The sequence below is a fragment of the Rhinatrema bivittatum genome, chromosome 13 (assembly GCF_901001135.1).
Source record: "Rhinatrema bivittatum chromosome 13, aRhiBiv1.1, whole genome shotgun sequence".
NCBI classification, from domain to species: Eukaryota; Metazoa; Chordata; class Amphibia; order Gymnophiona; family Rhinatrematidae; genus Rhinatrema; species Rhinatrema bivittatum.
This window is the reverse complement of record NC_042627.1, coordinates 78,799,955-78,824,264: the sequence shown is the minus strand read 5'-3', so window position 1 is coordinate 78,824,264 and position 24,310 is coordinate 78,799,955. Positions and strand designations below refer to the sequence as shown.

The following is a 24,310-nucleotide window of genomic DNA, read 5'->3' as shown; positions in this document are numbered from 1 at the left end:
ATTCTCGCACCGCAGCCCTCTGGTTGGTGCCCGCTTAATGTGTTGTTACGCGTGTAGTAACTTCAACTCTTCTCTATTCTCGCACCGCAGCCCTTTGGTTACCAGGGTTTTTGTTTTTTTTTTTAATCTTCTGTTCAATTTATGTACCTAAGGCAGGGGTAGGTAATTCTGCTTTTCAGGATATCCCCAATAAATATGTATCAGGTATGCAATAAGGGGATTAGCGCCTCTACAACGCACGTCCAACGCGGAGTGAAACTAATAGCGCTCATCACGTGCAAATGCATATAAATGAGGCTATTAGCGATTCACTCCCAATGCAAAAAAATGTGCATCCAGGACGCACATTTAGTGATCAGAAATTAACGCCTGCCCGGAGCAGGAGTTAATAGCTGAGCGCTCCTTAAACTCGTACAGAAAAGCAGAAAAAAATGCTTTTCTGTACTAACTCCTACTTAATATGGTTGAGCTATTTAAGTAGGAGGAAAAACTAAAGGAAAAAAAAATAGCGCCGGCAGTCGGGTGCAGGAAACGGACGCTCAATTGAGAAGCTTCTGTGTCCTGAACCCCCTGGCTGTGCGGTGTTTAGGAACACCGGCAGACGGCCAACGCTCTAGTTAGCAAGGACCCCCTAATTTACATATTGCATGGCGCCTGTTAAGAAAGCAGGTACTGACTGTTCAGCACATGATTACTGCATCGGCCCCTTTGGATGTCTCTGAGTGGTGTTGTCTCCTCCCCTGAGGTCCCTCTTCAGCTGTCTGTGCTGTAGTCATACTAGTGGTGTCTCAGACAGTTGCCTTCTCCTTCCTTGAGGTCTCTGTTCAGTTGTTCGTGTTGTATTCATTCAGTGGGTATCTCAGGGTGTTGCTGTCTCTTCTCCTGAGGTCTCGCTTCAGCTGCCTGTGCCATACTGTGGGTGCCTGGTACTGCTTTCTCCTCCTGTGCACGTTCGTGCTGTGTTCGTGCATTGGATGTCTGTCTGCTCTTTCTCCTCCCCTAAGTAAGGTCTCTCTTCAGCTGTCCGTGCTGTATTCATACTTTAGGGATGCTGCCCTGTGGGCACTCCTTGGCTGTTCTTTCAGGGGGTGCATAATGGTCCCCATGTTGTAAGGCTCTTGCCTTATAAAGTTGTTTTCTTTTTCCTGACCCGGCACTTTTCCTCCTCTTTGGTCAGAACCAGGGCTGGGATCTGGCACCATGACCCTTCTTTCACAGGTACCTGGTGACAGTCCTCAGCCAGGCCTCCTTCTAGGACCCAGCAATCATGAGTCCCAAATCCAGTTGCTAGATGTTACCATTGCACGATGACCGCGGCCCTCTCTCCCTACGCCTTCAGGGGAGGCTGGACCAGCGGTCCAAAGCATCCCCATCCCTGGCCGATCCCGAGAGTATAGCCAGGACCTGGCACTGGGCCAGCCCAGAGCGCTGTCTTCTTACAGAACCTGGGATTACAAATCTGTAGATGCAGTGAGAGCAAACTGGGATGGTCTCAGCTCGGTCCTTGTATATCTGGAAGGGAAGAACGCTCTCTCTGTATCCTTGGCCCAGTTACTTTATCTCCTCAGAGGAAGGCCCTCCTCTTAGACTGCCTTGCCTCAGATAAAATGTTCTGCATGTTTTCTCCTAATCACTGCTGATTACGGCTGAGAGATTTTGCTGTTCTGGAAAGTTTAGCTCCAGCCTCCAGAAGCTTCTAGCAGGCTACAGCTCCCCAGAAACCAATTTGGAGGCAGGTTGGGTGACGTCCCGATCCCATCCAGCAAGGCCATGCCATCTAGGCAGCAGAGTGTACGGGCAGCTGCGTCAGTTTTTTTTTTTTTTCGTGCAATAGCCTGGTTAGTTTTGGCGGCTGTTCACATTATTTACAGATTTTTGGGGGTGAGAGATGGATCAGCGCTGGGTTGGGAGCTTGCACGGCATCAGAGTCCGAGTTAGACAGGTAAGGATATCGTGCAGGTGGTCAGGTTTCTGTGGCTGGAAGCTGGGAGATATCAGAAGAAGTGGGTGGGGCCTCTCCCTCCCTTGTTACAGAGCACCAGCCCTTGCCAGCTGCTCTCAAGAGGCGCATGTGCCTAATTGGCCGAACATTCAGTTAATTTGCCTAATGAGTAAAGTAGTTTTTAGAAATGTTTTGCATATTGTCAGGAAGGAAATGTGAGGCTTGCAGGACGCGAGGAATACATTTCCATAAATTTGCTTTTCCCGGGGCTTTGTATACGCTGCTGCCAGCCTTTGCTACGTAGCCGAGGTGTGAGAAGCGCATTAAAGCGCTGCTCGTCAGCGAGGCTTCCCTGCCGCTGTTTTGACTTCGGGATTATTTTTTTTTTTCTTTCGATTAATTACACAATCTCCAACTTGAACACCTGAGGGGGAGAAAAAATCCTAACCACAGCCTTTCATGGTTTTTTTAACATGTTTTTACTCACTCGATTCCTTTCTGGCTGAATTTAATTAGGTAAAACTAATATGATTTGCATTCTGGAGGAGGATAATTTTCTCCTGCGAGTCTGCGGCTGTAATGTTCCTCTGTACGGCGAGGAGTCCTGGGAAGGGCATCCTCTGGTGACCTGGGGGAGCCTTGCTGTGGGCTTGGCCCTGGGAAGGAGCCAGTCTAACCGCACAGTCTGTTTTAGGCCTGACTGGGGGGGCTGCCATCGAGTTGCGTGTCTGAAGGACGGAAGAGGGGGTCAAGCGGGGTAATTGCCCCTGACCCTTCCACCATCCTAGCCTTGGAGAGACCAAATTATGTCACTAAAGCAATGTTTGTACCCTGTGGCTCCTGTGGCTAGCACTGGCCCCGCGGAAGGGGCAGGCTTTTTACCCCCTCATGAAGTGTATGGATGCAGTGGAGTAGAAACCAGGACGGCCTCAGCCGGGCCCTCATGAGGCGGACCTTGCTGGCAATCCTGCTTTTCATATAATGCTGCTGGGCTGGCCCGATGACCACTGCTCCCAGCTTTGTTCTTCTGTTTCCCTGGTCAGCTGGGGAGGCAACATTCACAGTCCCTGATAAGACGGAGTCCTAGCCGTGGCTCACTGCTGATGCCCAGTGGCCACATTGGCTACCTTCTGGCCACATTGGCTGCCTTCTGGAGGGAGCCGTAGATTGGTGGCCCCTGGCTAAGGAGCGACACCGCGATGAGTTGGGGGGGAGGGGCACGGAAAATCTTCGTGTGGTTGTGAATGAAAGTAGCGTCTGCGGTTCTGTAACAGGGGCCATAAAAGAGTTTCTTTTTCCCGCTGGGGGCGGTCATGTTGTGGCTGTGCAGTGGTCGGTGATGTCGGCTCTTTCCTTGCGGGACAAGCTGACCTCACTGGAGCAGCTGCTGGCAGCACAGTCTGGGTAGCCGGAGAATTGCTTGGATCTGAAACTTGCTGTCCAGTGGGGAGCAGGAGCGTTTTGCTTTTGTACAAAAGCCATGCATCTCCTTCTGTTCTTGCATTGCAGATGGCAGCCGTTCCAGGGAGCTGGCGTTCGCCGTGGAGCCCAGTGATGGCGTGGCGGTGCAGGCGCAGCCTCTGGTGCTGCACTGCCTCCTGGAAGGCACGCCGCCCATCACCGTGTCCTGGAGAAAGAACGGCTTCCTGGTCCCGGGCAGCCAGCACGTCTCCGTGCTGGCCAACGGGTCACTCCACGTCCCCCACTTCCAGACGGCTCGAGCCAACGGCTCCTCGGATGAGGGCGAATACGACTGCATGGCCCAGAACCGTTTCGGGTCACTGGTTAGCCGCAAGGCAAAAGTCCAGGCTGCAAGTAAGTAGAAGCCATGCTTGGCTTTTCCAAATTTATATCTTGTAACAGAAATTGATGGGCAGAGCTTCAGTTTTACGAGAGATAAGCAACTCATGTGACCGATGGTTCCAGCAAGGTGAAACATACAAGTGCCTTCAGTGTGTGGCCGTCCAGGTGGTATTGTACGGATTGTGAAAATCACACACACATCTGCTGTACAGTGCCAGAAACAATGCTGCTGTGCAACACAGGGAATCTCACCACTGAGGCTTTTTATACCCTAGAGACAGCAAATGGGCAGGAATGGCTTCTCTCTACACCAAGCAGCAAGAGATGCAGCGCCCCATAGTGGTAATGAGGAGTAAAGCGTGCTCCAGGGTGGGGTCTCCAGTGACTATGAATACAATAACTGCACGAGGAGAGGCAGTTAATCTATCCTGTGGTTATAGTGAGGTACAATGATATTCCATCCCATGGTGAGCAGCGCCAAATGCTCCGTTCCTGGCCGAGTCTGAGTAGTGTGGCTTCATTTCAGAGTTACACTGAATACGAAAAGGTCAGCTTTTCTGTCCGTGGTAGAGACTGCTAATTCGACTGAAAGATTCCCCAAAGCCAGGAATAACCCTGAGTAATATCCCGCGGACCTTCTAATCTCAGGGTCCCACGTCCTTCTGAGGTTACACTGGGGAGCAGTGACCCAGTCGGCCTGGGGCTGTCTTCAGAGCAATGAAAGGGTCCATCTCAGGGATGCACTGAGTGTTTATGTATTACTTATTTATTTATTGAAGTTTGCTCTCCTGCTTTATCGCTTACAACTACCCTAATCAATCTATTCAGGAAAAAATACACCATAACCCTCGGGTCCCCTCTCCCCCCAGCTAAACCCAGTATCCCTGTACAGAGGCCTGCGCCTCGCGCCTCGGAGTTACCGGCACCTGGGGCCGCGCCGTAACTTTCTCTTCCTGTAAGCTAGGTATTGGACTTCTGGCCAGCTCGCCTGTGATACCAACTTAAACAAGGCTTGTGCGGTAATTCATCTGCTAGAGATTCCTCCGATGATAGTCATGTAAAGCACGTAACGATACGTAAGGGAGCAGCAGCTCTCGAAGATTTAAGGCTCCCAGACACTTGGAAACAAACTGTAAGGACTGAAATTTGGACACGCGAGTAATAATTAATATGCCAGGGATACACGGAGTAGCAGTGATGAATACTCCATTGCAGGATTCACTGAGGCGCTGTACCTGCTCCATGCTGGGGATTCAGAAACAAACACAGGGTCACCCACTCAGCCTTTATGGAGGGCTGTGCGACTCGTAAAACGTAGGAAACCTAAGAACTGTCAAACTGGGTCAGAGCAAGGGTCCATCAAGCCCAGTGTCCTGTTTCCAACAGTGACCAATCCAGGCTACAAGTACCTGGCAGGATCCCAAGGGGCAGATCGATTCCAAGCTGCTCATCCCAAGAATAAGCAGGGGATTTCTGCAACTCCAGCTTAATAATTGTTAATGAACTTTTCCTCCAGAAACTTGTCCAAACCTTTTTTTTTTTTTTTTTAAACGCAGCTACACACACAGCTTTCACCACATCCTCTGGCAACAGATTCCAGAGTTTAATTATGCGTTGAGCGCAAAAAAAATATTTTCTCTTATTAGTTTTAGATGTAGTCACTTAGTAACTTCATTGGGTGTCCCCGCGTCTTTGGCATTTTTGGACTCCTTGTCTGCTGGAGTTTTTGGTACAGGAAATAACTCTTTCTCCTGAAGGTCGCTGCCCCCGTCCTTCTCCTCTTTAGGGTGCCAATTCCTGGTCTTTCCTGGCACTGTAACAGCAGGCGAGCCATTGCCTGTTTTGTCAGTCAGAAAATATTTTCCAATGAGCGGGAGGAGCGAGCCCATGGCCTGCTTGGGGGAGGAATGTTTGAATAGCGTTGTTAGCGTTTGCAAGCCATCACAACACACGTGATCGTAATTATTATGCTTTTAGCTTGAAATTGTTAAACAGAACAGCTCTTTGGCACAGCCTTTCTTCACTGCAGCTCTGCTAACTTGTAATGCTAATTCCTTTTTTTTATCTGGGTAATGATTTGCTAGCGGGCTGCTAATACAATCAGCCTTGGCGAGTGGTGTCTTATCTGCTGCGCCATCCCTTTGTCTCTCCTTGAATGACTCTATTTACAGAAATCGCAGGTTGGCGCAGGCAGGCTGTAATTTTGCCTGCATATTGACTTCCTGGGAGAGAGGCTGCTTCTCTTTCGCTGGATGCAGGTTTGCATTCCCTTTGTGCAGGGCTTACACGCCAAGGTCTAAGCATTGGGGGCCAACTTTGTTACCCTTGCTGCACTGTTCTCCAATCTCGTTTTTCTGAAGTCCCCTGTAGCTTGTCAGATTTTAGCTTCCTTTAAACCAGTGTGTGCCATCTCCATCTTGCCGGCTGGATGCGGGACGGAGAAGCTCCCTGCCTCCGAGGTTGGCAGACCTGTGCTGGTACTGAAGATGCTGTTGTTTCGAGACGCGCTCTCAGCCTCTAACGTGTAGAGACACTTTGCCCCAGGTATTAGCTACAGAGAATCTCCCGGCCCGGATTCACTTTGGGCCTTGAGAGCCTAACTTAGGGTCCCTGCGTACTGATCATGTTTCCCGTAAACTCAGAATTTGAGAGCCCCTTAGGGAGTTAGGTGCATAAATGAGCATCTTTGGAAATTGATCACTGCTTCTTATACATAGAAACATAGAAATGATGGCAGAAGAAGACCAACGGCCCATCCTGTCTGCCCAGCAAGCTTTCACACTCTTTTTTTTTTTTTTTTTTCTCATACTTATTTTATTTATTTATTTTATTTAGAGGTTTCTTATATACCGAGGCACGTTTGCAAAACATCACCTCGGTTCACAATGTAACATAAATTAGCAACAGGCTTTACAATAATAACATTAACAGGTAGGAATTAACAAGGGCAGAGGAGAATAATACGAGAAATATATACAAATGTACAAGTTGATATTAACAAGTAGGTTAAATAAGCAATAAGGATGATTGGGGGGGAAGAAGAGGAGGGAACCTAGGGTAAAGAAGGGGGGGAAGGAGAGGGTGGGGGGTGTAGAATGGGCGAGGGTCAGAAGGGTGGGGAGAGGGTCAGATGGGGTAGGGAGAGAAAAAAGAAGGTGAGAGGGTCAAATGAGCGGTCGGTTGGTGGTCAAATGGACGGTCGTGTCGAATCTATGTGGGGAGTCAGTTTATTAGTCAGGATACGCTAGTTTGAACAGCCATGTTTTAAGATTGTGCTTAAATGTTTTGTGGCAAGGTTCCTGGCGTAGTTGGGAAGGCATTTTATTCCAGTGGGAGGTTCCTGATATGATAAAGGATCGCTCTCTAAAGGTGATATGTTTCAAGCACTTAGGAGAGGGTATTTGGAGTTTGGCTAGGTGATGTGTTCTTGTGGGTCTTGTCGGAGTGTGAAGCAGGAGATGTTCTGGGAACCATTGCATGTCCTGATTATGAATTGCTTTGTGTATTAGCGTGAGTACTTTATATATTATCCTGGAGGTTACAGGGAGCCAATGTAAAGATTGAAGGACTGGTGTGATGTGGTCATGACGGTGTGTGTTGGTAAGGATGCGTGCCGCAGCATTTTGTAATAACTGTAGAGGTTGTAGGGTACTTTTTGGTAAGCCAAGGAGGATAGCGTTACAATAATCAAGTTTGGACAGGATCATAGCTTGCAGAACTGTGCGGAAGTCGGAGGTATGAAGAAGAGGTTTGATTCTCTTCAGTGTGTGGAGTTTGAAGAATCCGCTTTTTATAGTGGCTGAAATGAATTTTTTAAGGTTAAATTGGTCATCTATTATAATGCCAAGGTTGCGGACTTGTAGTGTAGGAGGGCGATCAGGTAGTTGGGATGTGGGGGAGAGATAGCGTGAGGGGTTGTTAGGAGGGGAGAGAAGGAGTAGCTCTGTTTTGTTAGTATTGAGTGCTAGGAAGTTATCGGAGAGCAATTTATTTATCTCAGATAGCACAGAGTTCCAGATCTTCATTGCGTTTGTAATGGAATCCTTAATAGGGATGAGTATCTGCACGTCGTCCGCATATATAAAGTGCTGGATACCCAGTTTAGAGAGGAGATGGCAGAGGGGGATGAGGTATATATTAAAGAGAGTAGAAGAGAGGGATGAACCCTGTGGTACTCCTTGAGATAGTTTTACGGGGTTGGACTTGTTACAACCAATTTTTACACTGTAGCTTCTGTCACTAAGGTATGATTGGAACCATAGTAGGGCTGAGCCAGCAATGCCAATTTCCATGAGGCGTTTGATTAGTGTGAGGTGGTTGACAGTGTCAAACGCCGCAGAGATATCTAATAGTGCGAGTATGTGTGATTGTCCGTTGTCCATGGCTTTAAGTATGGATTCTGAGAGGGTGATGAGAAGAGTTTCCGTACTATGGTGTTTGCGAAAACCATATTGGGATGTGGAGAGTATGTTGTGTTCATCAATGTATTCTGTGAGTTGTTTGTTGATAATCTTTTCCAGTATTTTGGAGAGGAATGGGAGGTTTGATACTGGGCGATAGTTGGCTAGTTCATTGGGATCCAAATTAGGTTTTTTGAGGGTGGGTTTGATAATGGCATGCTTGAGTTGCTTTGGGACTTGGCCTAGGGTGATGGATTTGTTCAGTATGTTTGCGATGTGTTTGGCTGTAGTAGAAGGGCTTGTGAGTAGTATTTTGGTGGGTAGGTTGTCTGAGGGGTGATAGGCAGGTTTGATTCTTTTGAGTGTAGTTTCAATTTCTAGTGCAGATGTGTTTTCGAAGTTCCATAGGAAGGAATTAGGGTTTTTTGTGTGTGGGAGTGAGTGTGTGGTTTGGATGATGCCGTTTATAGAGGTGATTTTAGGTGTAGGTGAGTTTGAGGGACCAGGATGAGCTGTGAAGCGTGCCATAATGGTTTCCACTTTGGAAAGGAAATAAGATGCTAGATTCTCACATTTTGTTTCATTCTCATTGCCGGGATTGCATCTGTCTTGAGAAATGATGAGGCTGTTTACATATTGGAAGAGAGCTTGTGGGTTGAACTGGAATTGGTGGATTTTTGTGGCGTAGAAATCTTTCTTTGCTTTTTCTGTGGCTTTTCGGTAGGCGTGTAATTGTGTGCGAAACTGTAGTAGTGCGGTGGGAAGGCGGTTCCTTCGCCAGGTTTTTTCTAACTTACGGAGCTTTAGTTTCATGGTTTTAAGTTCGTTTACATACCATGGTTTTTTGTTATTCTTTTCTAAGTTGATTTTTTGGTTTGAGAGGGGCAGAGTCTATCTGCTATGTTGGTGGTGATTTGAAACCATGAGGAGGTGGCGGAGTTAGCATCTGTAAGGTCTATGTTAGGTAGCTCTTCTGTTAGGGCCTCTATTATATCTTCGGTTTTAGCTTGTTTACGGAAACTGATTGTTTTTGAAGGTAGTGGGGATTTGGGGAATCCTGTATAGTGCACCATGTATCAATACGGTAGTGATCTGACCAGGGAATAGGCGTACAGATGGGGTGGTCAGCTTGAATTAGGGTATTAGTAAAAATAAGGTCAAGGGTATGACCCGCTTTGTGTGTGGGGTTAGTCACAATCTGTTTGAGTCCAAGGGCATTCATGGCTGTCAAAAAGGTTTCGCATGATGGGGAGAGGGGATCACAATCAACATGGAGATTGAAGTCTCCGAGAATGATGACTGGGTTGGCAATGTTTATATGTTTGGCAATGTATTCTATGAGGGGGGAGGGGTTCTTTTCTAGGATGCCGGGAGGGGCGTACATTAAGCAGAGTTGGAGAGAGTTGGACCTAAAGATGCTGATCTCTAATTTGGGTGGGGGGGGAGCAGATTGGAGAGAGAAGTTGAATCTCTTTTTGGCTGCAAGGAGTAGTCCACCCCCTTTCTTTTTGGGTCTAGGAATGGAGAATATGTTATAAAGGTCTGTGGGGAGTTGGTTGGTTAGTGCAGTGTCAGTATCCTTTAACCAGGATTCTGTGATGGCACATATATCAGGAGATTCGTCAGTAAGTATGTCATATAGTATGGTGGTTTTCTTTACAATAGATTGTGCATTTAGGAGTAGAATAGAGAAGGTCATTAAACCTATCAGTTGTGAAAGGGGAGAAGCCATTATGGGTATAAGTGATCGGTGTTGTATGGTTTGGTATGTGTCTCGGATCACTTTATATGGAGTGTAGAAGTGTGTAATGGTGGGAATGTGTTGGATGTGTTGATAACCCATATTGCTGATTGATGGGTGGGTGGCAGAATGGTAGGTGGTTGATAGGTGTGGGTAGTATAGGTTGTTTACTGCAGGGATTGTAAAGGAACACATTAACATACACAATTTACTTTTACAAATGAGACATCAGCAGGTGACATTAGCATTAGTGGGGCAAAGGTAACATGAGACAAGTGTTTCTGGGGAGCCTATCGAGAGATGTGGATGAAAACTGCTGACTCACCGTTGGTCTGGGTGCTATTTGAACAGTCTGTAAGAGTCCTTCTTGTGCCTGGGCTTCGGAGATGTGGTGGTAGGTCAGAAGAGCTTCAGGTAGCTTTCGTTATCCCCAGGTGGGTGGAGTCGTCTGCAAGGGGCCTGTGTTTAATTGTAGGCCGCAGGACCACGGCGGAAATCCCCAGGTGGTGATCGGGGCTCCTCGGGGCTGCAACGAAGGGGCGAGACAAAGGGGCCAGCCCCTTTGTCGTGCTCCTTCGTTGTGCGACGCACGGCGTGCGACGCCTGTTCGCTGTGGAGGATTTAAAGGGGTCGTGGCCCTGCCGTGATTGGCGGCGCTGCGGTGCGTCTGGTTGGCTGTCGGCCCGGAGGAGGGCTGAGGGAGGAGCCGGTGGGCTGCGATCGGTGCCTCGTGGTCGGCACGGAGGTCTGCCGGGGTGAGGGTGAGTTTAAGGGCCTTACCCCGGTGGGTCTCGGCGCCGGTTACTCTTGGCCCTTAGTAACCTTTTGGTTCTGTTTCCCTTCCCCCATCCATTAATGTAGAGAGCAGTGTTGGAACTGCATCTAAGTGAAATATCTAGCTTAATTAGTTAAGGATAGTAACCGCCGCAATAAGCAAGCTACACCCATGCTTGTTTACCCCGACTATGTAATTCAGTCCTTGTTGGTTGTTGTCTGTATATAGATTCACTTTTCTTCATTCCCCCCTGCCATTGAAGCAGAGAGTTATGCTGGATATGCATTGAAAGTGAAGTATCAGACTTTCTCATGAAGTATCATGTCTGTAGTGCTACTTGACATACACAGCACTGTACAAAACCACATAAGAGCCAGTCCATGCTCAGCGGAGCTTACAGATAGACACTAATTTTCACTGGGTGCTTCAGGGTAGGTGTAGAGTGGGGAAAATAGTTAGGAGCTTATCCCCGATTTTCAGCAGTAGGCAATTGCAGGTCTAAATGTGGGCACATTTTTAGATTAAAGTTATGCATCCAAGTGAGTTGGCAAGCCTGAGGCCTTTCTTCCCTTCTGTATTCATGGGGAGATCATTTTTCAAAGGAGTTAATGCACGTAAATGTAACATGCTATCATAGCATGTAAAGTGCACTTACGTGTGTAACAACCCAATTTTAAGCACGTAAATGCTTTTTAAAATCAGGCTCTTTCTCTCCATGAGAGAGTGCACAGATGGAAGGAAGGGAACGTTTGCAGCTTTATTTCCAGAAACTGTTCTCTCAGCCCCTGTTTGTGAACCTTGGGGTCTTTTGTGTTAGATTTGGGGAAACCTGACTTTGAAGGTGTCGCCTTCACTGCCGAGCGGCCTGGGAGTCTGAGAAGCAGCCACTGAGAGAGGTGGAGAACCTCCTGCCTGTGTGTGCTGACTCAGGCTGGTCCAACATGCCCATCCACTCCCACTGTTAAATCTGAACACAAACAAGTGTGAAAGAAATGAATAAAAGCAAAGGAAAACATGAATTCTGAATAGTAGCACAGTGCTAGCCAGATGCCATGAAATGCCTGCGAGCTCAGTCATGATACGGGTGCCTGCATGAGATCTCGGTCATGATACCGGTGCCTGCACGAGATCTCGGTCATGATACGGGTGCCTGCACGAGATCTCGGTCATGATACCGGTGCCTGCATGAGATCTCGGTCATGATACGGGTGCCTGCACGAGATCTCGGTCATGATACGGGTGCCTGCATGAGAGAAAAGGCGAGATAGGGGAGATATGATAGAGGCATTAAAGTATCTCAAAGGTTTCCATGCACGGGAGTGAGCCTTTTTCAATGGAAAGGAGGCTCTAGAATGAGGAGTCATGAGATCTTAGGAAATCTTTCCTTACGCAGAGGGAGGTGGATGCATGGAACAGCCTCCCAGTGGAGGTGGTGGAGACAAAAACAGAATCTGAATTCCAGAAAGCCTGGGATAGACACAGGGGATCTCTGAATGTGCATCTCATCATTTTCTATGTTGCAGAAATCTTCATTTTGCACTAAAATTGTTTCTCGCGAGTAAATCCTCGGAAATGGGTGGCACGGAGATTGGTCCGTACTGGCTGTCAGTCAGAAGGATGTAGCCGGTATCAGCCTGTGATCATGAAGGAGGGTTACCATACTGCTCCTTGTCTGGGTCATTCCTGGTTTCCCATCCATTGCTTGCAGTTCCTCTTTCTTCAGTGGGAAGAAAACCAGGACTAGCTGAGCCTCTTTTCTCCGTAGGCTCGCCCTATCCTGAAGTCTGCTTCATCCAATGCATGAGCAGGTGTGGTAGAAATATTGATTTAACCTTTGCCCTTTTGGTATTGCCTGGATGCACATTTTTCCCTTTCTCCCAACAGTACATATATAACATATCTCAGTAACACGATAATTGAGCTCTTGTCTCTTATATGAAAAGTAAGCGAAGGACCTGATAAATCAAACAAATGGAGCCGCCTCCCCCGACCCACAGCTATTGATTTGGTGGGTAAGTGCATGAAGTTAATAAGCATCTTGAGGCTGTGTCTTTCCTTCCTGGACCCAGGATGTACCTTTCATTACTGCCCTGGCCACCCATTAATCTCCCCTTTAGACAGCCAGAGCCCAGCAGTAATCAGGCCCCTGCAGTATGGTAGGGGGACATATCTAAGCAAACCAGTACCCTAATTACCCCGGAGGCCCTCTCTAAAGTTTCTGAGCTCAAGGCAGCTTCGGGTGTAATTGCTTCTTTCCCTCGCTGCCTAGAAGTAAGCTAACCTGAGCACTGATTCCAATAATCAGTTAATGGGCCCCATCATCTCAGAACTTCCTGTGCCGTTGGTGCATCACTTCCTCTTACCCTCCTGTGTGAATGGCGCGGTATTGCATCCTCGTCTTCGTTCGCTCCCTGTCGGGAGTCAAACATGGAGCCCAAGGGTCCAGTTCCTACAACGCGATTTGAGGCTGAATGCAGACAGGATAAAGGGGTGCTGAATGGTTCGGCAACGCTCAGAGCTTTTTGTGAGGTGAGATGAGTGCCAAGGAAATTGCAGATTTAACACAGGTGGTGGCAGATGGTGTGCAAAGTGAGCTTTCTCCGAGATTTGTTGCAGCGCAGTCGCGCACTGAACTGCTTGTTAGAGTTTGCAGGGGGGGGGGCCATGCATCGCCGTATCTGCTGCACGATAGTCAGGCCTCTGTGGGAAGGTTAAGTGGTAGCGTACAGAAGGGACGAGAGGGTGTAATGGAAACAGTCAAATATTTGGCAGAGTTCCACGTGAGGCCTGAGGGGGTAAGCGCTGACCACAGAAAAAGAAAGTTGACAAGGGGTCATGAGAGCACGAGGAAGTGCCTGGGACTGCTGACCCACAGAGGTGGGAGCAACCAAACCTGCCCTAACTCTGACCCGCCTGGGGCAGTGGGAAGAGGAGCAGGTGCTGACGATTGGGCTACTGTGGTGGCTTTGTAAACAGCGTTGCGTCTTCCTGTGAGCTGTCGGCCGAACCCAATGTCGCTTTATCTTGCTCGGATGGACACTGGAGCCCTCCAGGCCTGTGATCTAGCTGTAAAGGACCTTTTTTCCCCCCCTGTTCCTGTGGCTTTCTAGCGCAGTTGGAAGCAGCCTGTACAAACCTTTTGGCATCCTAAGCCTTCATTCTTGACGCTGCAAGGCTCCCTCTTCCCCCACCTATTCTAAATGTCACTGTGACGTGCTTGACCTGGAGGCCGCGGGTGGCCTCCGCAGCCTCCCAGCCCCAGCTGGCCCGGGGAGCAGAGTTCTTGCCCAGGGTTCCTGCCGGGCAATGCTGCGGGAGCAGGCATGCATCACCCTTTCACGTGCTGAGGAAGCCGCTCTCCAGCTACCGGAATCAAATGAGGAAACCAACCAGCAAGGCTGAGCAAAGATGATGCTTTATTCTTATAACGGACGGGCGGACGTTTAAAGAGCCTTAGCTGTGAAGGAAAGCCTGAGATCAGCTGAGGATTTGTATCGGGAATGGACCTTATGATCCTTGCCTGTATTTCTGTTTTCCACTGATGTAAGGACCTCGGGGGGGGGGGGGGGGGGAAGACAAGTGCACGAGTGCACTCACTGCTCTGCTCTCCCCCGGCTCTCGGGAATGCTCCATTGACCCCCAGTGGGGCTGTTACACACATGCACAGGCTGGACAACGATCAGATCAGCCTTCTACCTGCCGGAAACGAGCAGAAAAACGCCATCTTCGGCCAAGGTCATGAGGGCACGTGGTCTGGCCTGAGGAAGAGCCCTAGCCGTCCCCAGAACTTGCAAGCCTTCTCGTTCCCAGCTTCTCTGCCCGTTCTTCTGAACAGCGACGAGCCTTTTCCCGCACCAGACCCTGAATGTGGCCCGAGGAGGGAGTGAACTGCAAGCTTCCTCGCTCCTGAACGTGGCTTTAAAGCTCCTGGGCTGAGGCACCTTTGGGACTGGAGACTGTCAATAACCAAGATTAGCTGGGCCGCGGGCCAATAAATATTTCATGCAGCAGGCAGGCTTCTTTAATAGGAATTTTATGTTTCCAACCATAATTTAGCTGCATGAAATAAAAGTGAGCTTTTGAAAAATCCCCTGCTTTAGCACCCTTCTGATAATAGAGCAGGATTTTGAAATCCTGCGAAGTGTCAGGCCTTCCCGTGTATTTATTTGTTTCGGTGTGCCAGTAATTGCCTGGGGCTCTGGATGTCAGGGCTCTTGCACGGTAATAACCAGTGATTTATTTTTCGGGCGCTGGCTTAGATCATTGGCTGCTGCTTTCTAGGATTTTATACAGTGCTTTGGAGAGTTTTTAAAACAGATTTTGAGCATGTGCTGCACTTACAAACGTTAGAAGTGCCTGAAATGCCTAGCACCGTGTGCTGTGCTGAATAACTTCGGAGCTGGCATCATGGTAGGCAGGTAGGGACTGACAGATCCAAATTTTATATAAGTAACTGCCCTGGTCTTCTAAATAAAGACCGAGGCGTAAGCAGGCGAGGGGATTTCCTGTAGGGAAGGCGGATCCTGGCTGCTCAGTGGCCGATGCTTAGATTGGAATTCCTTAGGTAGGTTGTTTAGTTATTGTACGACCCCTAAATACTCAAGGGATACTGTGGTAACATCGTAAATGTTGGCAGATAAAGACTAATTGGCCATCCGTTCTGCTCGGTGGTGGCTGCTGCTGTTCTCCCAGCTGCCGGCCATGGAAGGATAGTGCTGCTAGTGCAAGCCACTTTCTCTTGTTTCTGCCCCTTCCTGCTTAAATGAGCACTACCCGTTTCTAATCAGCCGCACGCCCCCATGACTTTGCCACCAAGACTTGCAATAATCTAAGCCGCTTCCAAATCGGTGAGGCCGTTGCCCAAACATCCTGGGGTCCCCCTGGGGTTCGGCCACCATCAGCCTGCGGTTGTGGCCTACAAGTAGCAGCCCAGCTTCCCAGTGGCCTTTTGTGCCACTTAGGTTGTCTTTCTGTCCGTCCGATCCTCGTGCTCTTGCCGGAGAGCACCCTGCCAGGGCTGACTGACTTTGATACCTGGGGAGTTGTAGCCTGCTGATCCCTCCCTGCTGTATTGCTAAGTTGCGCTTGCTCTATCTTTTTTTTAATCTTGCGTTTCCCTTGCCTCTGATGTCTCTCAGGAGAATCGTTTTGCAGTAGGGCATGCGCCTAGTCCTGTCCTTTATGTCTGTCCTAAGTGTGCTTCAGCTCTCGGTCTCTACTGGTGGCCGCCACCTCTGCCGCTGGCTATTCCAGACCCCTGCCACCCTCTCAGTAAAGAAGGATTTTCTCATCTGAGCTGTGACCCTTCCTCACTCAACCTCACCTCATGATTCTTGTTCCTGAAGGCCCCTCTTTATGGAAACTGTCACCTTCATGTGATTTACTGAAGCCTGTCGCATAATTGGATGTCTCTCTCCTGTCCTCCAGCAAGCACATTTGGGGGGTCTCAGGCCTGGCTTTGGGTTCCCGCCCTTTTCCTGCAGCCCCCAGCCTCGAGGTAGGGTCTCGCTGCGTAGAACCTGCATCGTGCAGCGACATCAGAAGCCTTCCCACTGCTTAGAAACCCATTTTTTTTTCTCGTTAGTTCTCTCTCGTTAGGGATGTTGCATATCTACGACGCTTTGTAAATTAGTTGCAAAGAAAGTGACTGACTGACTGGCTACCCCTTGCTCATCCTGTGGTGCCCCTTCCAGCTCTCCCGCCACCTCTTGCCCTGCTCCAGCTTGTGCGGTCTCCTCCATTAAATCCTGACGTGAGCGAGCGAGTGGGAGGCGGATGTTGGGCCAAACCTTCCAAATCCGTACCAGGGCCAGAGATTTCCAAAGTTTGATGTTCTAAATGTTGCAGATGCTGATCGGGGCACGGAAATAGAGCAGAGGTTACCATCGTCTCACCTGACAGAAACGGGCCGGTGTCGCACTGTCATCTGCCGAGACACAGACACCGCGTTATTGGGCCTCATTAAATATTCCTGAGGAGCGGTGAATTATTCAGATAGGACTTCCTAATGGTGTCATGTTCATTCATTATTCTAGAGAGTTTCTTTAAATCAGGATAGCACAGTATCCCGTGTTCTCTGTGGATCTCCAGTTTACGAGCAAAGGAACTCGGAGTAGCCACACAAAATGAGAAGGGGGCTAGGTGCTGAGGAGCTTGGGACAGACTCGATGGTGGTGGTAAGGATGAGTAGGGTCCCTGCTGACACAATAGACAAGAGTGTAACTGAGCAGATAGGGTGAGCCAAGACAAATGCTGGATTACCCAGGGCCGGTGCAAGGGTATTAGATTCCCTGGGCAAGCGAGCCCCTCCCACGCACCCCTAGACCTCAATTAACTTTCAGGCCCAGAGGCCGGCCCTCTCCCCCGAGGTTTTGACACTTAAACTCCCCAGTCGTGATGCCCCCACCACCCCTCCCTTAACAAACCTGTGAAAGCTGGACCAGGGAGGAGAATTGTCAGAGGCCATTTGTGCAGGGGAATACAGAGTTCCCCAGGGGGGAAAGGGGTCCTGGAAAATTAGGCACAGCCCTAGGGGGAGGTCTCCTCGCGCTTTGCGCCTGAGAACTGGTGCAGAGCCGGCAGGTGAAAGGGCTCACAGGCTCTGCTTTTCACAAACGCTGGAAAGCTAGGCTGTTTGCGAAAGCTTTTGACATTTGATTTTTATTAGATGATATTATATTGGTTTGTCTCCGTTGTTTAAGTATATTAAACTTTGTTTCGTATCTACATGCACACGCATAATACAGATCTGTTTCAGAAACCATGTAGCAGTGTTTGAACATGGCATCTGTGAGTTTTGGGGCAAACAAATCAAGAAACACGTACAATTTCTAAATTCATGCCACATTGGCTGAAGGCAGTCTCTGAAGTGATTGGCTGACCTGGCTGGGTTAAACTAGGATGCTTCCCATTACAAAATCTTTTCAAATCCTCTTGTCATCTCAGTAACAGTGACGCAGACTCCCTCCATTACCAGGTACGTTAACACCAAAAACATCTCTCAGAACCTATATTGCAAACCTCCCGTACCAAAACAGCACTAACTCTCAGAACTCAAACAGCAACAGCCGCACCTATGAAAAGGTAGCAATGAGCCCTAGAACAGGGAACATGAGTGGCCTTAGTCATCAGAGCAATGGGCTGAGAACCAGGAAACCTCTTCTCCGACAGGCACGCCTGGTGCCTCAGCTACCCACTTAGATTGTAAGCTCATAAGGGCAGGAACAAAGTACCTGAATTCTAAAAATGCTTTAAGCTGCCTTCAGTGTTAGTTGGAAAGTAGGATAAAAATCCAAATTTAGTGTTCGCTATGCACCCCTATTGGGAAACAGAACAAGCTGGTGTATCTCGTGCATTTCCTTATGTACCATGCAAAGTACAAAAATATCATCTGAGATACTCATTTCCTAAAGTTGATAGAGAAAACTCAAAGATGTCCTAGAAAAGACAGAGCAGGAAAGCTTGTGTGTCATCATGTCGGCAAGAGGAGCGGCAGCAGCCAGAGCAGCAGAATCTGTGCTATCCTGCCAGCAGGCCAGAAACCTCATCTGACCAGGGATGATATGGACCGATGCCAGAATCCCGGGGACCACAACGCCAAATCATTAAAGTTCTCTCCTGGCGTTGGCGCAATCTGATGGCGAGGGGAGAGCGTTGTTGTCTCCCTTTGTATACAGCAACAATAATCTCATAATTGGACAATGCAGTGATGATCGCTCTGGAAGCAGTTAATGGTTTCCAACTCAATCTTTACTGGTCAATGATGGAAATTGATGAAAAGATTCCTGATAGCTCTTGGTATTTACACTTAATTTTTCGGTAAATGTATTACCTTTTATACTTCCTGTAAATTGAATCTGAGAGGTTGAAGCAGTTATTCTCTTGGTTTTTTCTCCAGTCCGGTCGTCGACGAGGTTAAGCTTCCTCCCAATAGATAACGGATAGGGCAGGTTCCCAGTTTCGAGGTAAACTCCTCGTGTTCATAGCTCAGAATTCTCCTCTTCCCTGGATTGCGTGCTCGGCTGGCACCTTCTTACCCCTCTTGATCTGGATTCACCTGGCTGGCGCCACCGTTCTTTTCCCAGGAATGGATGAGAGTAGGTAACCATCCTAGGCGGGAGAGTCCCAGGGCCAGGAAAAACCACTGAATCTCTTCAACGAAGGGGAAACTAAAACCAGAGGCAGGAAGGATGGAAAAAAAATCCTTCTCCTAATGGGTTTACAAAAACACGGTAAGACGAATGGAAAAGGGAGCTAAGCTAAGATGGTGGCAAGGAGCTCCATTCTCCAACCGGGGAGCCCAGGAAGCAGATCGAAAGCTCACAAGATCTTCTGAGCAGGGGGCAAGTGCTGTCCTTGCTGAACTAGCCCCTCCCCTGCTATGGAGACTGGAAAGTGGTCTTCCCTTGCACTAAACAGATGTCTGGGGACCTCCCCCCGCCAGAAAAGGGGCAGGGAGAGATTTCTAGTGACTGTGCGAGAAAGCGAATCCAGTGGTCACTGGGCAAGTTATTGGACATAATAGATTGCCCACCTTCCTGCTCCTCTGCTTGCCAGTCATCTGCAGAGGGCCGCTGGGATGGGGCTTAACCTGCTGCCCCTCGTAGCCATGAGGCAACTGAGCCCACAGAATAGGAGTATGTATGTATGTATGTATGAATTTATTTAAGAGTTTTTATATACCGATGCTCATGAAAAATCATATCGCGTTGGTTTACATATAACTTTAGTTGGAATTACAATAAACAGGGGATGTGACAATAAACGTCACGACGTGTGACGTTTGGCGTCACATGTCGTGACGCCAAACGTCGTGAAGTCACGCCTTGAGCGGCCCAATTGCACGCACAGGGGTCGCTTTCGCCCGTGCAGGCATCCATCTTCCCCTCCGGGAGGCAGGGGAGCTGCGATCCATCTCTGCCGATGTCCGTCTCCGGAGGAGGGCTGCGAAAAAAGTAAGTCGTTGCTTTACACTGCCAGTCCTGTCTCCCCTCCTCCCGGAAGCACGGCTGCTTTACGCGCCTTGCTTCGGGAGGAGGGGAGAGAGGACTGGCAATCCCGAGCGTAGGAGAACAGTCCACTTCGTTGCTACTTATTTTTTTTTTTGGCTTTTTCGATTTTTTCCGCTTTTGTTGCTTTGGGAGGAGGGGGGAGAGGACTGGGGCTGCCCCGGAGACCAGCACCCATGGACGCGGCCAGGGCAGGTGAGCGGGGGCTGGGGAAAAGTTTGCCGCCTACCCTTACCCCTGCCTCTAACGCAGGGGTAAGGGTAGGCTGTAATTTAGCAGGTTAAACGCGTGGCAAAACGGCAGGGAAAAAAAGCGATAGTCGGGGCGCGCGTTACTGTATGGGAGGGAATAGCTAATTTGATCGTTTACATGTAATATACATGTAATTTACATGTAATATACATGCCGCGGGCGGAAGGGGTTACCCGGTGATTTAAAGAGGCGGTAAGAATCGGTTAAAGGGGATTGTGTATCGCAGGAAGGGCTAACGTGGCCGGAAAGTGAGTAGAAAGCAGGTTAGGAGCGGGGTAACCGCGGCCGCACTTTACTGTATTGACCTTTTAGGAAGTTAGTTTGAAATGCAGGTTCAGGTAAACTTCCAGGCAGAGAAGCTGTTTGGTTCAGGCAATGTCTTGTATCTCTGCAACTCTGAGGGACGTCTTATAGTGACTGCCCTGTTACAGTGAACTCTGTCCTATTGTAGTGCCCTCTGCTCTAGTGACTGCAATGTTACAGTGAACTCTGTCCTATTGTAATGCCCTCTGCTCTAGTGACTGCCCTGTTACAGTGAACTCTGTCCTATTGTAATGCCCTCTGCTCTAGTGACTGACCTGTTACAGTGAACTCTGTCCTATGGTAATGCCCTCTGCTCTAGTGACTGCCCTGTTACAGTGAACTCTGTCCTATTGTAATGCCCTCTGCTCTAGTGACTGCCCTGTTACAGTGAACTCTGTCCTATTGTAATGACCTCTGCTCTAGTGACTGCCCTGTTACAGTGAACTCTGTCCTATTGTAGTGCCCTCTGCTCTAGTGACTGCCCTGTTACAGTGAACTCTGTCCTATTGTAATGCCCTCTGCTCTAGTGACTGCCCTGTTACAGTGAACTCTGTCCTATTGTAGTGCCCTCTGCTCTAGTGACTGCAATGTTACAGTGAACTCTGTCCTATTGTAGTGACCTCTGCTCTAGTGACTGCCCTGTTACAGTGAACTTTGTCCTATTGTAATGCCCTCTGCTCTAGTGACTGCCCTGTTACAGTGAACTCTGTCCTATTGTAATGCCCTCTGCTCTAGTGACTGCCCTGTTACAGTGAACTCTGTCCTATTGTAATGCCCTCTGCTCTAGTGACTGCCCTGTTACAGTGAACTCTGTCCTATTGTAATGACCTCTGCTCTAGTGACTGCCCTGTTACAGTGAACTCTGTCCTATTGTAATGCCCTCTGCTCTAGTGACTGCCCTGTTACAGTGAACTCTGTCCTATTGTAATGCCCTCTGCTCTAGTGACTGCCCTGTTACAGTGAACTCTGTCCTATTGTAATGACCTCTGCTCTAGTGACTGACCTGTTACAGTGAACTCTGTCCTATGGTAATGCCCTCTGCTCTAGTGACTGCCCTGTTACAGTGAACTCTGTCCTATGGTAATGCCCTCTGCTCTAGTGACTGCCCTGTTACAGTGAACTCTGTCCTATGGTAGTGCCCTCTGCTCTAGTGACTGCCCTGTTACAGTGAACTCTGTCCTATTGTAGTGCCCTCTGCTCTAGTGACTGCCCTGTTACAGTGAACTCTGTCCTATTGTAGTGCCCTCTGCTCTAGTGACTGCCCTGTTACAGTGAACTCTGTCCTATTGTAGTGCCCTCTGCTCTAGTGACTGCCCTGTTACAGTGAACTCTGTCCTATTGTAATGCCCTCTGCTCTAGTGACTGCCCTGTTACAGTGAACTCTGTCCTATTGTAGTGCCCTCTGCTCTAGTGACTGCCCTGTTACAGTGAACTCTGTCCTATTGTAATGCCCTCTGCTCTAGTGACTGCCCTGTTACAGTGAACTCTGTCCTATTGTAATGCCCTCTGCTCTAGTGACTGCCCTGTTACAGTGAACTCTGTCCTATTGTAGTGCCCCCTGCTCTAGTGACAGTGAACTCTGTCCTATTGTAATGCCCTCTGCTCTAGTGACTGCCCTGTTACAGTGAACTCTGTCCTATTGTAATGCCCTCTGCTCTAGTGACTGCCCTGTTATAGTGAACTCTGTCCTATTGTAGTGCCCCCTGCTCTAGTGACTGCCCTGTTACAGTGAACTCTATCCTATGGTAATGCCCTCTGCTCTAGTGACTGCCCTGTTACAGTGAACTCTGTCCTATTGTAGTGCCCTCTGCTCTAGTGACTGCCCTGTTACAGTGAACTCTGTCCTATGGTAATGCCCTCTGCTCTAGTGACTGCCCTGTTACAGTGAACTCTGTCCTATTGTAATGCCCTCTGCTCTAGTGACTGCCCTGTTATAGTGAACTCTGTCCTATTGTAATGCCCTCTGCTCTAGTGACTGCCCTGTTATAGTGAACTCTGTCCTATTGTAGTGCCCTCTGCTCTAGTGATTGCCCTGTTACAGTGAACTCTGTCCTATTGTAATGCCCTCTGCTCTAGTGACTGCCCTGTTACAGTGAACTCTGTCCTATTGTAGTGCCCTCTGCTCTAGTGACTGCCCTGTTACAGTAAACTCTGCCCTTTATAGTAAACTCTGCTCTAGTGATTATCTGGTTACGGGGAACGCTGTTATTATAGTGACCTCTATTCAAGTGACTACCCTGTTACTGTGAACTTTTTGTCCTTTTATAGTGACCTCTGCTCTAGGGAATATTCTGTTGTGAATTCTGTCCTAAGAACATAAGAAGTTGCCATATTGGGTCAGTCCAAGTGACCATCCAGCCCAGCATCCTGTTTCCAACAGTGTCCAATCCAGGATACAAGGATCGGGCAAGTATTCAAACATTAAATAGATCCCCTGCTACTAATGCCGGTAATAAGCAGTGGCTATTCTCCTAAGTCAGTGCTTCCCAAACCTGTCCTAAGGATCCCACAACCAGTCAAGGTATCAGGCTATCCACAATTAATATGCATGAGATAAATTTGCGTATATTGAGTCTCCATGGTATACAGATTTATCTCATGTATATTTGTGGATATCCTGACAACCTGACTGGCTGGGTGGTCCCCAGCACAGGTTTGAGAAGCCCTGCCCTGCTCTAAGTCAACTTAATTCATGGCAAGTTATGGTTGCCTCCTCCAGGAACTTATACAAAACTTTTTTTAAACCCTGGTAAATTTAAGTGCCTTAACTTCATCCTCTGGCCACTTCCAGAGCTTATTTGTGCATTGAGGGAAAAAGAATTTTCTCTGATTTTGTTTTAAATGTGCTACTTGCTAACTTCATGTCCTTTTTTTTCTGAAAGAATAAATAACCGATTTCAATTTACCCGTTTAAGTCTTCTCTTGATTTTATAGACCTCTATCCTGATCCCCCTCAGCCATCTCTTCTCCAAGCTGAACAGCCCTAACCTCTTTAGTCTTTCCTCACAGGGAAGCTGTTCCATCCCCTTTATCATTTTAGTCACCCTTTTCTGCACTTTCTCCAGTGCAACTATATCTTTTTTTGAGATGCGGCGACCAGAATTGTACACAGTATTCAAGGTGCGGTCTCACCATGGAGCGATACAGAGGCATTATGACATTTTCCGTTTTATTCACCATTCCCTTTCTAATAATTCCCAACATTCTGTTTGCTTTTTTGACTGCCGCAGCACACTGAACCGACGATTTCAATGTGTTATCCACTATGACGCCTAGATCTCTTTCTTGGGTTGTAGCACCTAATATGGAACCCAACATTGTGTAATTATAACATGGGTTATTTTTCCTATATGCATCACCTTGCACTTATCCACATTAAATTTCATCTGCCATTTGTAAGCCCAATCTTCCACTCTCGCAAGGTCCTCCTGCAATTTATCCTACTTACTGTAGTGAACTCTGCTGTAGTGAATACCTGGGTGTGGGCACTGAAGCATTTCTTTTGCCTGGAACAGAAACTGCTGGTAGGTAACGTATGTGTAAGAAATGTCGCTGTGCCCTGAGCAGAAAGGGTAACTCATAGAAGAATGATATTCCCGAGTATCCTGCAGGGACAGGTGAAAACGTGAGACAAGATGGTGCATAGCCCCAGCTATCACGCTGCCTGACACCCCCTCTTGCCATAGAGACATGTACAACACGGTATACTTTCCCCTGCAAGGGTATCTAACCATGGCGGATAATCCCAGAGAGCAGAGCACTTGCGCTTATCAGTGCAGTGAGAGGCTGCTTGGGTCCTGATGGCAGATCAAGGGCGGGAGAGGGCTGGTAAGGTGGCTCAGCGCTGCCAGAGGAGCATTGGTGATGGAGAGACTCGAGCTTGGGCCAGAGACACGACAGGAGTTAGAAGAGGGGGGGGGGGGATAGGGAGGGAGGGGCTGGATAGAAATGCATTCAGAGGAGCAAGCAGGAGCAGATTAAGGGTGGATTTTGCAAACGGACCCTGGAGAAGTAGGGGGATAAGGCCGGTGATGCGCAGAGCAGCTTTTCAGCACATGAAAACAGTCCACTGTGTATTAGGCAGTG

General features: G+C 48.5%; 1 protein-coding gene across 1 annotated transcript in view; it reads left to right on the top strand.

Annotated features, from left to right (window-relative positions):
* The window catches only part of IGDCC3 (immunoglobulin superfamily DCC subclass member 3), a 150,649-nt gene that overhangs the window by 7,249 nt on the left and 119,090 nt on the right, over positions 1-24,310 (top strand). The window contains exon 2 of the mRNA XM_029575226.1: positions 3,452-3,757. Within this exon, the coding sequence (XP_029431086.1) occupies positions 3,452-3,757 (306 nt within the window). The remainder of the gene's footprint in view (positions 1-3,451; positions 3,758-24,310) is intronic.